This window comes from Belonocnema kinseyi, chromosome 1 (genome assembly GCF_010883055.1).
Source record: "Belonocnema kinseyi isolate 2016_QV_RU_SX_M_011 chromosome 1, B_treatae_v1, whole genome shotgun sequence".
Lineage (NCBI taxonomy): Eukaryota > Metazoa > Arthropoda > Insecta > Hymenoptera > Cynipidae > Belonocnema > Belonocnema kinseyi.
In genome coordinates, this window is record NC_046657.1 from 108600302 (window position 1) to 108616459 (window position 16158).

At 35.4% G+C, this 16158-nt stretch overlaps 1 protein-coding gene across 1 annotated transcript in view; it reads left to right on the forward strand.

Annotated features, from left to right (window-relative positions):
* Nucleotides 1-14784, forward strand: part of LOC117179542 — a 95327-nt gene extending 80543 nt beyond the window's left edge. Inside the window, exons 2-3 of the mRNA XM_033371453.1 lie at nt 8110-8187; nt 14264-14784. Coding sequence (XP_033227344.1) covers nt 8110-8187; nt 14264-14784 — 599 coding nt within the window. The remainder of the gene's footprint in view (nt 1-8109; nt 8188-14263) is intronic.
* Nucleotides 14785-16158: the final 1374 nt, after the last annotated feature.

A 16158-nucleotide genomic window follows, 5' to 3' on the forward strand; every position in this document is an offset into this window, starting at 1 on the left:
TTTAGGGCTGATAGAGATTGTATGAATCACATCTTTGTTTTGAGTTCTTTAATCTAGATACATCTCTTCGCCCCTGGGCGCAAAGTCATTGCATGCTTTGTAGATTTTTAGAAAGACTTTCCTTCAGTAAATCGCGATCTATTGTGGTGCAAATTACTTAGTTTGGTCTTTTTTATTTTGACAATTAGTGACCAGAAAGACTTCTTGCTGAATCGAGGCCTGAGGGAAATCTTCATTGATTATCTGATTGAGGTTCTTCTACTGGCTTATGCTGACTACATCGTGTTGCTTTCTGATTCTTGTACTGATCTCCAGAGGAAAATAAATACCCGTGATGAATACTGTAAATTCAACCATCTGGAGGTGAATTTATCTGAGAGAGAGACCATAGTCTTCCATAAGGGCAGAAAGCCTTTGATTCCGAATTTCACGTTGGATGGAAACCAGCTGGAGATGGTTAAGGAATACAATTATCTAAGCAAGGTATTCAGGAGCTCAGACACCTTCGCTCTGACCTATACCAAAAGAGGTGGAGATAATTTACACTACCTTCATCAAGAGAGTTTTGGGACTCCCCATACACACTCCTGGGTATTTACTTAAACTGGAACTCGGTCGAGTCTCAACGGCACATAACATCTTAAAATTTGCCCTCAACTGGTTAGAAAAGATGCTGGTGTCGGTTGGAAATTGTATGGCCTGGTCTAGACGTAGTAAGTTTGCAGCCCAAAGAAGAGATCATTTTAACCAAATTTGAGGCCTATCTTAGAGACTTAGACCTGAAATAGCTTGCGCATACTCCTTCGCTTTAAGTGCCACCTTAAGTCTGGATAAATCCAATGGGACAACAGTACCTTAGATTCGGTATTTTCTTTAAATTAGTGAGACTTCTTGCTCAGGCTCGTCTCATAGACTTAGTTAATGGTATATTTTCTATAAGAGAGCGTAGTTTTGGATGTGTGGTGGGGCAGCAGCTTTGCTCAATCTGCAACCAGAGCGTATAGGAGAACTTATTCCACCTTTTAGCGCAATGCCCGATGTATAAAGACCTAAGATCGGATTGCTTTGGGTCATCGGTAGACCTTACAACCTCTGGTGTGTTCTGGGTCGCTTTGGTAAATTCGTCGAACAACGCGGAATTGTACCTTGTTGCTAGATATCTGTCTGGCGCATTGAAAGTCAGAGCCTTTCTCATGTCCCCGTAGGTTCAATTCAAGTTCGTCAATTAAGTTAGTTTATTTTAATTTCAACTTCCTTGCACAAATCGCGGACCTAAGCAAATATCGCAGCTATACTATGAGTGTCTTTTTTTATGGAGAGGAAGTGTGAAAATAAAACAAAAGTGAGGATGTAAATAGGATAGAAAGAGGTATGTGAAGTGGACACTAGGGTTGGCAAGGAATACGTCTAATTATATTATCAAGAGGGAGACGTGAAGAACAAGTTTATAGATTATAACGGAAATTTGAGCTTCCAAATACTATGATAAATTTTTGGAGGAGGGAGGAGGTAAGCTGGTTAGGCCGTGTTGGTGGGAGGAAAAGAAGAGGAGAGGGAGTGAAAAGATGGAGGTTGACGGAGAAAGGTATTTTAGAACAAATGGACTGCAGATGGATGAAATGAGAAGGATGTACGAGGAAGAAAGAAGTAAGAAAGAAGTAAGGTATATGAGATAGTTTCAAAAAACAACATGAAGAGATAGAAGTCAGCAGGGGAGGAGCGAATAAGGGATTAAAGGTTTTACCAGAACTATACTCTGTTCAGCGAGAGAATGATCGACAGAAACGACGAATTTCAGTAAAGTTCGCGCAAACTATCACAAAGGCGTGGCTGAGAGATTTTCAATCTTCGAAAAGCTTGCAGCAAAGGGCCTGAGTTTAAAGTGTTTGACCCCTCTTTTTCCTAAACCTCATCATTCTTAAATTTATGGCCGTAGAAAAAACTTCTAATACCTGTTTAATATGTGTTAAACACACCCTTTACAGGGTGTACTCCACTTTTTTCTGAAAAACTGCGCGCTGTCGATCATTCTCTCGCTGAACAGAGTATATAAGTGGATTATGCCCAGAGAAAGAGAGCGTAATATTTATGTGAGAAAGGGGTGAGGAAATCCGTAGCTTAAAGGGAGGATGAGATGTGGGTGCATGGACGATTTAATAGGGTCTAGCTTTCAAAGAAGAAGAGAATGTATGAGTTGTGCCGGAAGGGACATGCAAAAGTAGAGCACTGGTTAAAGGAGTGTGAGGAAGTGGAAAAGAGTGGGACAAGCATGGGTAAAGGAGGTGTTAGTTCAGATGGGGAAGAAGAAAAGAAAGAAGAAAGAGGAATTAAAAAGGAAAGATTGTAAATAGGAGAGGAATTGGGTGTAAAAAATGGTATAAATTGCAAATAGTGAACAAGGATCGTGTATTAGTTGCGGAGGCAGAGTTTGGTAATGCAAGAAAGCATGTACACGCGTGCTGGGCAAGGGGAAGCGAGGAAAACTAGGCGATAAGAACGAGCGGTCTTAGAGATGAGAAGTAGATAGATGTTAGTTTTTAAGTGTTAGATTTAAGAAAATTTTGTAGAAAAATAGTAGTATAAGCAATTTAATTTTTTATGACCAGCAAGCTAAAAAATAAACGTTAATCCATACATGTACGTAAGGCCATGCATTATGGATTTTTAAACTTAAATATAGTAAGGCAAATTGATTAGGTGTGTAAATAATTTTTGTTTTGTATTTTGTAGCATTGTAGGGATTTTCAAGGGATTTTCAGCTATGTAAAGGGATTTTAGAGATTTTACGTTATTTTAAATGAATACCTTAAATTAAAAAAGATATCAATATTTAAAAGAATATCAACGAATTGGGTAGGATTTCCAAAGATTTCAAGGAATTTAAAAAAATTTTACAACATTCAAGGAGAAAAGATTAAAAATTATAGGACCTCTACTTATTGCAATTATTCCTTTACTGATTCTCTACTCTCACATTATTGCTATTTTGCAATATTCTATCAAAAAATATGACTTTCCAAACTTTCTAATATACAGTATAAAGTTTTAAACAAGCATGGAATAATTGAATTTTCAGAAAACAAAAATTTCACAAAGATAAAATGAATTTTCAAACAAAAAATTCAAAATTGTTGATATGACCTTGATATGACCTTGATGGTCATGATCAAGGTCACTAGATAGACACTATTTTATGTACATTGTTTAAGTGAGTAAATAGGGTAAGAGGATGATCTTGACAAGCTAGCTTGCGAAAAAATGATCAGACCATATTGAAGTTTGAATGACCTCAATATGTTAATCAAGACCACACCTTACCTATGACCTGACTATACATTTTAACGTAAAATTTTCCGCACTTTCGATTATGAATGTCAAAAATGAGTCATTCCGTTTAAAGAAACAAAGGTGACCTTTAAATAACCATGAAGGTCATGGTCAAGATCAAAACTAAGGTCACCATTCGATCTCTCGTTGAAAGTTACTTCAAGAATGTTTTCAAACTTCTAAAAAAAATGACATTTAAGGATTTATCTGGCTGTCCTGGGAATTTTTGGCTACCCTGTATGTATGTATATATATACAAATATCTTACAAGGTCAAGTTGCGACGCCTAAGATCGGTTAGATAGCGACTATAGCACATATATGTGTACTCAATTGAAGCACCGGAATATTCACTATTACTCAAATTGTTGATTTACACATTGAACAGTTTTTTCTGTTTTCCAGTTTTACCATTTGGAAAAAATGGAGACCGTTTATTCTCTCGTCTTCACCTTGATATTCATCTTTAATTACATTGGTGACTATAATAATATAATATACATATATAATTTTTATTATGACAGAGTGCAGTGATGTCGTTGCGGGGCCACGTAGACGAAAACAAATTTCAAATAACGTCCGCATTTTTTGTATTTTTATATTACTTTTCTTACGAAATGTTTTTTTTAGTTCAAAAAATAGTAATGTAATCCGATTTCTGTTTCAAATTGCATGTTAGAAGAGTATTTGTAAAAATACAGATTTTATGGAAACAGATTGTAAGGTATTTTACTGAAAGAAAGCACTTGCAGCATATTTTCATAGACTTGAAGTATAAAAAAAGTTATCTCTGAATAGGTGAAGTATTTTTTCAAATTAATTAAATCTTGCAACATCACATATGGGGCACGAAGAGCAGAAGGGTATGGTAATGCCGAGTCGGCAACATTGTTGGATCCAGGCAGGATAGCCCCGGTCTTAACCGGGCTCGAGACGGAAAAACTGGCCGGGATCCGCTTGAAAACGTCACGGCGAACTGGTCGGATATCAACTTCAATAACGGCCGGAATCCGGTCGAGTAATCCGTTCACAGAGCGGTCAAAAAATGTTGCTGCAGGCGAGAAATTTCTAACTTGTTTTGTCTTTAAAGGCGCATTGTAACGAATACCGTACACTTTGAAAGTCAAATCAAGTGGACCAATTTTGGCAAGAAAATTGGAGTAGAATATTAATTCCTGATGATAGAATCTACTAGAAAATTGGAAACCTCGTTGTGATTTAAGGTTAGGAAGGAAGAAAGGAAAAAATGTGTACGAATCAGAACACTTTAATTTAAAATAATAACTATCCACGCTTTAAGTGCGTTTTTTAAACTGACTTCTGAAATAAGTTTCGTTTTAATTAAGGATCACGATTTTATCTGCGAGCTTCAAAGTGACAACGTGACGTGAGTGCAACGTGTATCCTTGTTCGAGGTGAGAAACTAAAACCTACCGAGTGTTTGACACAGACGCCAGGCGCAGAAGGCGCTATATATAGCCGTCAAATTTGAAAGTGTACATGCTAAACATTGTCTGAAAATAGAGAAAATTATATAAATTGTAATTTTTCTGGTGTTGCTCATAGCAGAATCGATAACAGTTTTATTTAATAAGTTAAAACATTCGAAAAAATGCAGCTTTTTTTAAGAATTTGAAAAAGCTGATTTCTTTTATACTAATATAATTCATCTGAAATCCACAACTACGTCTTCGATAATGTCGCGGCTATTATAAAATGTGTACCTCTAAATTTTTTTTTACTTCAAGTTAGTTTAAAAAAAAAAATACACTAACTGGACTTTGAATTGTAGCAATTTTGATTCTACTGCTCCAAAAATTATATCACAGGGGCGCGGTGGCTGTGGATGAGAGTAGCCGGGGAAGGGATATAGTTTTCGGTGAATTTCGATTTAAGCCAAGGTCAGAACCAAACCCGCGCTACAATCGTAAGTCTAGTATAGTTGTTTTTATCCAAACTATGTACAGTCTTTTTTCTTCATTTTAATTGGTTTGGAAAATTAAGTTGGTGACTGAAACGATTTTAAGACAAGAAACGATATCAATAGAAGTTTTAACTGTTCAGAAGACATTTTTTTAATTACTGAAAACTCAAATCCAAAAAAAAATACTTTTTCTAGACTTCTTTATTCTTTACTTAAATCAATCGGATTTATAGATTTAAATAAAAATATAATTTTAAATAAACTTAATATGATTTCGATAATTATTAATGAATTCCAGTTGATAAGACTACATTCAGTTAGTGTTGAACAAGTCTCCAGTAATTTTTGTCCTCAAATTACACTCTCAAGAATTACTATATTGTATACTATATATTCCACAATGTTGGAGGCTAGCTTTAATTTTTAGATACGCTAATTCAGTGTATTTATAATACTCTCTCCCTGTTTTGGGTCTGAGAGACTTAAAAAATCCAATACAATTCTTCAGATTCTCCCTACATCTAAGCCTAATTTAAAACATATACTATCATTATCCTTCCTTACCACACGAGAAAACAGAAACCCTATCCCTCTTTTCTCCTTCATAGTCTCTCTCTATATCACATTCGCGGTGACCCATCAGTAATGAAAGTAATTATCGAACGGCGATCATGTGAACTGTTATCCTTGAAAACCGATACAATCCCAGGTATAAATACACCACCGGCCCAGTACTGGTCCAGTACAGCCTGCCGGAGTTCTAGTACTGGCTGGCTGTACTGGGCCAGTACTGGTTTGTAATTCTTGGCTGTACTGGCTTGCCAGAACTGGCGCAGTACTGACTGTCATTACTGGGGCAGTACTGGCAAACCGCTGGCGTACGAAAATGCCGTAGTTAATTTTAAAAATGATAAAAAATTATTGAATTGTTTTAAAGACCATTCATTCATCATCATACGACTGCATATCGTCCGAATATTATTTATAATTACAAAAATATAATTTTCAAACTATTTGTTTAATTTTAACACCCACTATTTCTATACTCTAAAGATATAACAAGAAAGGTATTTAAAAAATAAATAATAATTGACTGCGAGTATTTTGTCAATACATGTTAATGGCAATGCTTAGAATGAATACATATATTACATTTTTAAACATTATATTACAATTAAAATTTCTAACACTAAGGGGGTCCGAACCTATATATCTATACCTAAATCTATCGCCTAGCAGTCGGGAGTGCTAACCACTGCGCTAAACCGACAAGTTAAAACTTAGTGAAAAAGCCATCCTCATAAGCTACAGTTCAGAAAAGTTAAAAGTACCAAATTTTGAGCTCTCTTTTTCTAATTATTTATTATTATACGCTGTTATGTAATTATTAAAGGCACGAACTTCTGACAGGAATATCAATAAAATAATTATTGAATAAATCATTTAAATCGACTACCATTTTTCTTCGGTAATATTTTATTTTTTCGCGTTTTAGACCATTTGAAAAATTCTGATAATAACATTTAATGAGCATTTAAAATTTGTATCGACGGAACTTAGAAATTTTACCACGTTGTGCAACAATTTTTTTAATAACGATTTTCTTTAAACCTTCGTGTAACGTTTTCTTTATTAAGTGCTTTAGACAATTTAAAACACGACAATTCAAATCTCGACATTTCAAAAACATTTGTAGACGTGTTTTTTTAAGTCCATTTTTGTACTACTGGCATAGTGCCGCCCCGGTCGTGCAGCTAACGTTCTGCCAGTACTGGGCGAACCACCGGCTGTCTGTATTGGTGGGCAGTACTGGGTCAGTACTTCGCCGGTGGTGAACTCCGGGACACTACCGACATATCCACCTGTGATATATACTCTATTTCAATCAAAGCCTAATTTTCTTTCACTCTCCTCCATAATTCTATAATAATATATTACATTTGCAGTGACCCAGCTCAGTAAGAGTATTATAAGAAAGATCAAGACTATGAGAGAAAAAAGTTATAACCTACGCGGTGACCTAAGGAAGTAAAGATGGAGTAAGATCTTTTTTTCAAGAAATAATTTTAATTTTAATTTAAAAATATTATTTTCCATCTAGTCTTATTAAGACGTTAAGCATTTTCTGTTATTCAAGATTCTTAACTTGATCGATATTGTGTAGATTTTTTGTCTTCATGGTTTGGAGGGTTGATCTACTGTCCGTAAGGTACAATCTCTGATGATATAGCAGATAAATTAAAAAAATTTTTAATAATTACTTGTACCATTAACACCTAGCTAAAAATTAGCGTTATGTTCTCGAATTAAGAGTTCTTATTCTGATCCCTCTAATGGCTTAATTAGAAAAGCAGCTGACCGGGAATCAGAAGTTTTGTGGTTCGTTTCCCAATGGAGTGAAGATGGAGTAGGATCTTTTTTTCAAGAAATAGTTTTAATTTTAAATTAGAATGTTGAAAAGATATATGGTCAGCATATAATCTTATGTTAAAAATAGTTGACGGATGGTTAATTTCTGTAAAGTTGCAATTGGTTGCACATTGTACATTAATTTTGATATGCCATTATGTGTTGACATTAATATACATGTCCATTAAAGTCGATAAAACAGAGTGCGTGGAGACACTAAGTCCTTTAATGCCTTTAAATCTTGTAAAATATGAAAAAATAAAGTTTTTTTTTGTAATAAATGATCAATATGCGGTATATTAAATTCAATATACATAGTCTCTAAATGCCGATTTCATATAATGAGGTTTTACATTTAATGTACAAATGTATATTAAATGTATATTAAAATTGCAAATATTTTTAACAGTGTACTTATTGAAATTCAGCCATTTTTATTTCTTGTTACAGAGTTAAGTTCGCAATTCAATCACTCTCTGGAAGCAGTAGCAGAACCTTCTCACCGCCGCAGTGGTATGACTGAACGCGGTAAGAAAGATCGAATTAAATATGATAGAAATGCTTCTATTATTATCTCAGTAAAGAAAAAATAATTAAGGCGAATTATCATTTTCGAATTCGCCCGCATCTTTCTTTCCGAATCGTTAAAACGAATTGACCCAGTGCAAAGTTGATGCATTTCAAATCACATTAATTCGTGGTCAAGGTCATTTAGAAACAAATTTATGAAAATTGCATGCCTAGACACTCGAATTATCAATCTCAGGTTCCTAAGTCCAGAGGATAACCACCGAGCTATGGTTTCACACTTACGAGCTGCAGGTTAGCTACACGTGCACAGAACTGTTGAGTAGAACGAAGCTTTCCCTTTGGAAAGAGCGTCAAAAAATGTTTTCAATTTATAAAATTTATGTACTCCAGCTAATCGAATCTTTCAGCAACATAGGTCATTAAAGGTACTGCTAAATACAATCCGCAGATTAGGACGAATTTTTTAATTTTAAATAATTTAATCATTTTCAAAATGTTTATGATGCAAAAAAACTTACTGGTACTGCCTTTAAAAAAGGAAAATCGTTATTGACTGGAGTTGTAAGTACTTGTTTATATAAATATCCAAAGTTGCGACAAGACAGTAAATATTTTAGGTTATGCTTGTCCTGCTTGAATGTATTTTTTTCTTGCTCAGGAGGTGAGTATGCATTCACACACTGAGTGTGGAACTAAACCTAAAAAGCTATATTACCAACTAAACTCACCTCATCTTCTTAAAAACGCAGGCATCCGGAACCGCTTATCGCATTACTTCAGAGCCCTAGGTTATTGGCCAGTAAGCCGTGCCTTGGCTTCCAACTTATACTGTCCACTTGACATTAGTTTCTCTTTTTGGCCCAACCAGAATGCACTTATCGTCCTCAGTAGTTCGCTGGTACCGCACATCGGGTTCATCGACCATCCAGATTGGGTATACTTGATTAGCTTGCACGTCCCTAAGGCTCCTTTAACCTTTCAGCCTTTGGGCGGTCACAACCCTTTCAGCTCGCTGCCATACGGTCAAACCCTAGGTAACTCCTAATTTTCGGGTTTTCTGTAGCCAACTGAATTACGCTCTAAATGCGCTCAGATGCGCCATAGATAAAATATGTTGCGCCACAAAACTGTGGGAGTAATATCAGGTGTTACTCGGGGGGCTAACTCTAGACCCCCCCCCCCCCATTCGAAAAATCAAAGTTTCAGTCATATGACCTTGAAGATCCTCAAATGTGCTCATATGCGCAATAAAGAAATTTTTGCGCCACATTGATAACTGAGTTGTCAGCGATCAAAATGTGTCAGGAGGGGACTGGCGTCATTTTTCTAAACTAATGACATTTTTTCAAATTTATCATAGGTACCTATCATAACTTCAAATACTTTGAAATGCGCCACCACTAAACAATTTTGCGCTAGCTAATTAACAAATTTATCATATTGGGGAGAGGGGCAAAGTAACGCAATTGTTAAATCTTCAACAGTGATATGCAATATAAAGTTGCGGAAATTTCTGATCGCTAAGCCGCACAAATTTTTTACCATATATACTACAGAGGTCGCCAAAGTTTATCTATATTTAATAATATATAAGGAATGTCGACATTAAAATGATTTTTATTGACTTTGAATTACAAGGATATGTTGAAAAGTGATATATTGCTCTTTATTTGACAATAAAATTAATTTTCGATATGTAAATGATTAAAAAAAATAGTTCAAAGCAAGTGAATTTGTACCTACATAACAAAAAATGATTCAAATATCTTTTACCCTACATAAGCGACCTTGAAATTTCAAAATATCAAAGGTGAGAAGAAATCATTTCAATATGTTGCACCAATAATATATGCAGAATGTCGATATTAAAATCATTTTGATTGAATTTTGATTACAAGAAAATATGTAAAAGTGATATATATCTCTGTATTTCACTACAACATTTATTTTCATTGTCTATATAAGGTAAAAATGTTCTTGAGTGTACCTAGATTTACAATTTATGATGAATGAAAGTGAAACTCTAAAGTCAAATGATGGATTCTCTATACCAATGTAATTCCGTAGAGTTCTACTGATCCTAGTCAAGCATCTGGCGTACGATATTTTCACTGAACTCTTTCGAAAAAGATCTTCAGAATACCCTTCTTCTTTGATAGCATACCATATATTTAGCAGGTACTTTTCATCAGAACTTAGATCACAGTTGCCAACCACGTTATAATTAGGACTGTCGACAGCATCGAAGTTTACAACCGGAAGTTTTTCAAAAGAAGCTAAGCTTGTTTCAATTGGACCAGAAAAATCGTTAGGACCAGAAGTTCCTCCATCAAGCTTTATAAACAAAGCTTTGATTGGCAGCTCATTACCATTAAGCTGACAGACACTTCATTGTAGCGACTTACCCAATTCTAAAACTAGCAATCGAATTATACCTGCGTGTTTACCAGTATTCGTAGGACAGCCATCACGACCCACACTACCTAGATTAGAGGTATTAATTTCTTTGTCAAATAAAATTGAAGGATATTGAAAATACATTCTCATTAACGTATATCACAGATTATATGGTCAAATAGTCAAAAAAATTACCATGAATCTAAGAAAATACTTGTATAATTTGACATTTTAAAAGACATTCTTTAGACTATTGAGAATAGATTTAAAGAAAATATTAAGCGTTTAATGTACACTGAGTAAGGAGTAAGAAAAGCGTATGAAAAATGACTCATATAAGTTGACACCGACTGCAGGGAGTGCATTACCTCTGGTAATCAAAAACGTTCTAAAAGTTGGAAAACCGCTATGGGAGCGGTCCGAGCAACGATGGTAGGTCTACAATTTGGGTGCTGGATTTTTGTAGTTTTTGTGGAAAAACTACTTGGTGCGCTTCTGGCAAATTGTTGAAATCGTCGGCGAGGCCACGTGACACGTAAAATCATATAAATCGCTAAAAATGTGTAATTGGGCAAAGTTTCGATTTTAAAACGTAAAATCCATCTTTAGACAACGGCACTTGCTGATCAGGGCAGCAAGTGCCGGAAATAAATGAATAATAATCAACTATTTTCGCGTTCATTATTTTCAAAGAAACTTAAAACGATATTGAATAACGATACTTAATAAGATATTTTGTTATATTTAATGTAAAACATCAATGAATGTCAAATATATTTTTTTTAAATTGACAGATTTTTTCTCTGGAAACAGTTTTTTTAAATTATTCAGTAAATGCAATATAAAATATCTATTTACCCATTTCGCAAAATTAAAGGAATACGTTATGATTGGCTACATTTTCATTCAAGTCATTTTTTTCTATCACGCATTACCTTCAGTGCAAAATATATTTAGCGTAAATTTGTAAGATTTGGGAAAATTAAAATCTTATTAGACGATAACTGGAATAAATTTAAAATATAAAAAAGGAATTTGTGGAAGTGAATATAAGGCTATATGGTTATTCAGGAAAATAGACATAAGATTCAATGCAATTTATAATGAATAACTGGTTCTAAATAATATTATACGTGCATATTAAAACGCAGCCATTTCTATTTCTTATTACACCGTAACAGAGATTTTAGAGCTATTACCGCTAAGGATTCCTATTTGCCTGTCAAGAGTGCGTTATAGACACCTTAGTTTACCGTGAGCCATTATTAATTTTCCTGTAGGTGATACCAACTACCGAGCTTGCAAGCAAAATCCAGAAAGACTTGGACATGTCCTCAGACGATACTCAAAGTATGCACGCTACGGGTATATAGAGAGACACAATGTGGCTCCAAACGTTTTATATTACCATCTTCGGCACTACTTTGGTGTTGATCTAATGTCCGTCTTACCATACGTGCAGGGGAAACTAAAGTCCGTTGTGGAGAAAAATCACTGTAAGATCTACTGAAATTTCTCATTTTCCATCACTCAAGGTATCAGTGCTACAAAGCATGATATTGCCTTTCAAGACCTGAAGATCAAGGTCATTTACATGATTTAGTTTAGACTCAGTATATCGTCAGCCAGATACAAAAGGCTGTTCTTCTTGAATCACTTCATCTGATTCGTCTACACTGTTCCTCCTAACATTCGCAAAAGGTTGGTATCTCCAAACAAGTATACAAACGTGAAACCTTCACTTCCAACTGTGCCATCTACCGCATAAGGTCATCTGAGGCTAGAGACCTACCTCTAAAGAACAGTGTCGTACGAAGTATCTTAAGTGAATTTTCCATGCTTGCTTACCCTATGGGATAGAAGGAGGAGGAGTGGACGACGTACACGTTCCGTTTGCGTTAAGGATGGTTGCTTTAAGGAAACCTAATTGTAGCTTCTGGAGCCTACAACTTCTCAGATAAAATATTCTTAAAAATTAATAATAAATAAAAAATAATAATGGAAACCTCCATCTCTAACTGCCCCGTCTACCGCCCTTTTAGCTAAAACGCGTTGACAATTAATTATTTGGATTGTTTTTATCAAACTGACCATGTATTTTCTTTAGGTTTGACGGCACGTGACGTCACACAATGTCTTTCATGGTTATAAAACCAAAATTTCCGATTGATATTTTCTCACTTTTTAATCAATTATTATAAATCATTAAATAAACAAACTTCAGCTCTAATTTCGCATTTAAGTTCTTTGGAACTCAAAGTTTATAAAAGGATTTGACTATAAGGAAAACCAAATTTTTATGGATGACCCTATTCAAGAAATTCAAGTTATTCACGGAATTCAAGGAATTCAAAAAATGTGTGGGTTTCTATAAATATGCTCCCTGAGTGCGCTACCTTGCTGGGGCGTGACGACTCTTATAGAATTGTTCCTCGCGCAAAACTGGCGTAATGCACTATAACAAGTTTCACTTCAAAAACAAACATTTAGAAAAACCTTGCTGCCTTCTTAGGCCAGGTGGAGCATTTGAAACTTATGTGGCAAATTCGGGGATGATGACAAATTCCACTCTCAAATTAACACTGATATTTAGAGAACGTACATATTTATTATCGATTTTACAATGTGGAATTTCAAAATCAAAAAGTTATGAGGTAGAATGTAAGTATTGTGCTTTCTTATGATGAAAACTTCGTTTATAATTTATTTACAACCAATTCTCATTGATTTGCGCATCGAACGATATCCCGAACGACCTGTCCCCTATACCCATGCCGCTTAATCGCACAGTTCACTCAACTGTAACTTCGAACTACTACGACGCGTCACACGGTTGTTTTTAAAAGTGGGGGGCGTGAGGGGACGGCCTGCTTACGTTCAATGGGAAGATTGATGGGGAGGAACGAACCTCTAAGAGTTGTCTAATAAGAAAATGCGCATTTAATTTATCTGGAAACCTCACAAAATAAGCTATTGTCACAAAATAAATTCTAACTGTGTTTCTTAGGTCCATCATGGGGTCTAGCTCTTTACCGCGTTTATTCGCTGTATATCGCAGGTTCCTATACTAATACAAAAGAGTTGGTGGTATACAGCAGTCTATGAAGAAATAATAAAGAGTCGTATCCTTGTGAGTACAAAGTGAGGCGATTAGCCTTCATTAAGAGATCGTAGTTTCTGTTAAGCTGCAAGGCAAGTATCGCGTCCACATAAATGCGCATTACTGTTGTCGTGTCACGTGTTATCCATGCTACAGGAAGGCGCCAGCTCCACTCCAATATGTTACATTTCAAAGAAAATGTCAAGCAGTGGTGTTGGAATAACACGTAACACTTTAACGACAAGGCGCATATGCGCAGAAACGATAGTTAGTTGGCGGACTTGGCCCATGAGGTGATACCACTCCTTATTCAGCGAACAAACGCGATGGAAATCTGTCCACAGACAAACTTCGGAGTGGAACTATACGAAAGTACACTGCATAAACGCGACGTGGAGCGGTATGGGATGGTGGCGTCGATATTCACTGAAAAATAAATGCTTTTAATTAATAATACATAATTAATTTGCATGTAAAGATATAGTTGAATCCTTTAGAATATATACATACCTCTTTTTCTTTTTTGGCGAATTTTCCAGATCATTGAAATTAATCTATTTCTATTTCGGTTTACAGATAGACAAATGCCACGACATGATGAAGTTTATGATTATGAAGATGTTTATGGTAATGAGAGAAGAGCTAATCAAGGTCGCCGGACAAATCATCGTCGTTCTGCATCGTCTTCTCGTATTGATCCTCGTACTTATAAGCCTAGTTCCTTTCCTGCTGGATTAGCTATCAGTCCACACGTGAATCCCCACCGGATATTTGAATTAAAAACTTATGACTTTCCTGCTGATAAACAAATTCAAACGAAATCATCAGATAGAGCCTTAGAAATATTATCAAACAAAACAAAAATTGTAGTAGTAGAAGAAACCAGTAATGAAGCTTTTGCAACATTGGACAAAACTCGTCATCTCCGTCCAATATATGAATGTAATTCAGAGGACAAACGGATGAAAATAAATATAATAACCGGCCTTGTCAGTGAAATGACTCTACAAGAAATCAAGGAATGTCCAGTAGACTGCCCAATCAGAGAAGAGGATTTTGTTATCATAAATGCACACCAACATGCTTCACGTCATTAAATCCATTGCGAAAAATGTAAAATTAAAATATAACAGTGTTTGCAATTCCATGTTAATAAAGTGTTACATGTTACTGTTCATTGCAGTAAGAAGTCAATGTTATTAGATGGTTTTTAAGATTTCTTATTTCCCCATTTATTCTAATTTAGAAAAGGGTAAAAAGAAAGTTTCTTTTCACGGCCTTACAAAAATGATTCAGGAAATTGTTTCTTTTTTACATATGCTCATAATGACTTGTCTATAATAATTTTTATTTATTTATTTTTTGTGATAATAGGATACACAGTAGACCCCAGGAATAAATTTTGTCTTTTAATAAGATAAAAACGTTGCAGAACGTTTATCTAACACAAGATAAACATTATCTGACGAAGCATAAAATTTATCTGAAAAAAGATCAAATTTATCTTACGAACGGGTGCGCCTATGTTCATAGAAAAAATTTCCTTCATAAATTTAAAAATCCTCGCGGTATTCGCTTTTAAATATTCTCAGTTTATTTCACTAATTTTAAACCCAAAAATCACTCACCTACACTTCCTGTATACAAAGTCTGCACTTTGGTTAGTTTATACCAAACAGTGTTTGTTTACAATTTTTGAAGTCTGCATCAGGGTCGATAGAAAACTAAAGATTTATTCAACAAAAGTAAAAGACTGAAGTTGGCTGAGTAAGATCACTCAGCCAACTTCAGTCTCTTACTTATGTTGAACAAACCTTTAGTTTTCTATCGACCCTGATGTTACGAGAGCCTAACTCTCATATCTTATTCCCACTACTACCCTTGGACCATAAGTGCATCTCTAGAACTCAGGGCCATAGTGTAACGTCCAGGCCTGGCGCATATTCAGTTCTGTTCTAACTTTCGAGCAATAAAGACGTCCTGAATTGCCACCATTGTGCGTAAGACTCTTGTTTTCTGAAATTCACAATTCTAAGCGAGGTCCACAAACAGGCGGATGAGGCAGCGGGCTATCAACGAGAAAGCAACGCAGCACAGCAGCAACAAGGAAACTTATACGTCAGCACCTGGAACGCCTGCTTCCAGATGAAAAGATAGGGAACTCCACGGTCATCCACTCAACTTATCTAAACGAAGTAGCAAAGCTGTAAATTTTTGTCGAAAATAAATTAAAAATTAAAAGATTCGCTACGGTGTCGTTAAGAACGTCAGTCCTTTTGCCTTCTTTATATGGGAGACGGTCTATCCGTCTATCCGTACGCAAACGCGATCACACACGCGACACTCGAAACAAATAGCAATAAAAAAACCTACAAAAATACACTGGCAATTCAGCAATTTTTGTTTATGTACAACCTCTACATCAAGTATGTGTAATATTGATTCCACTGACGAAGTCACCTCTCTTCCCC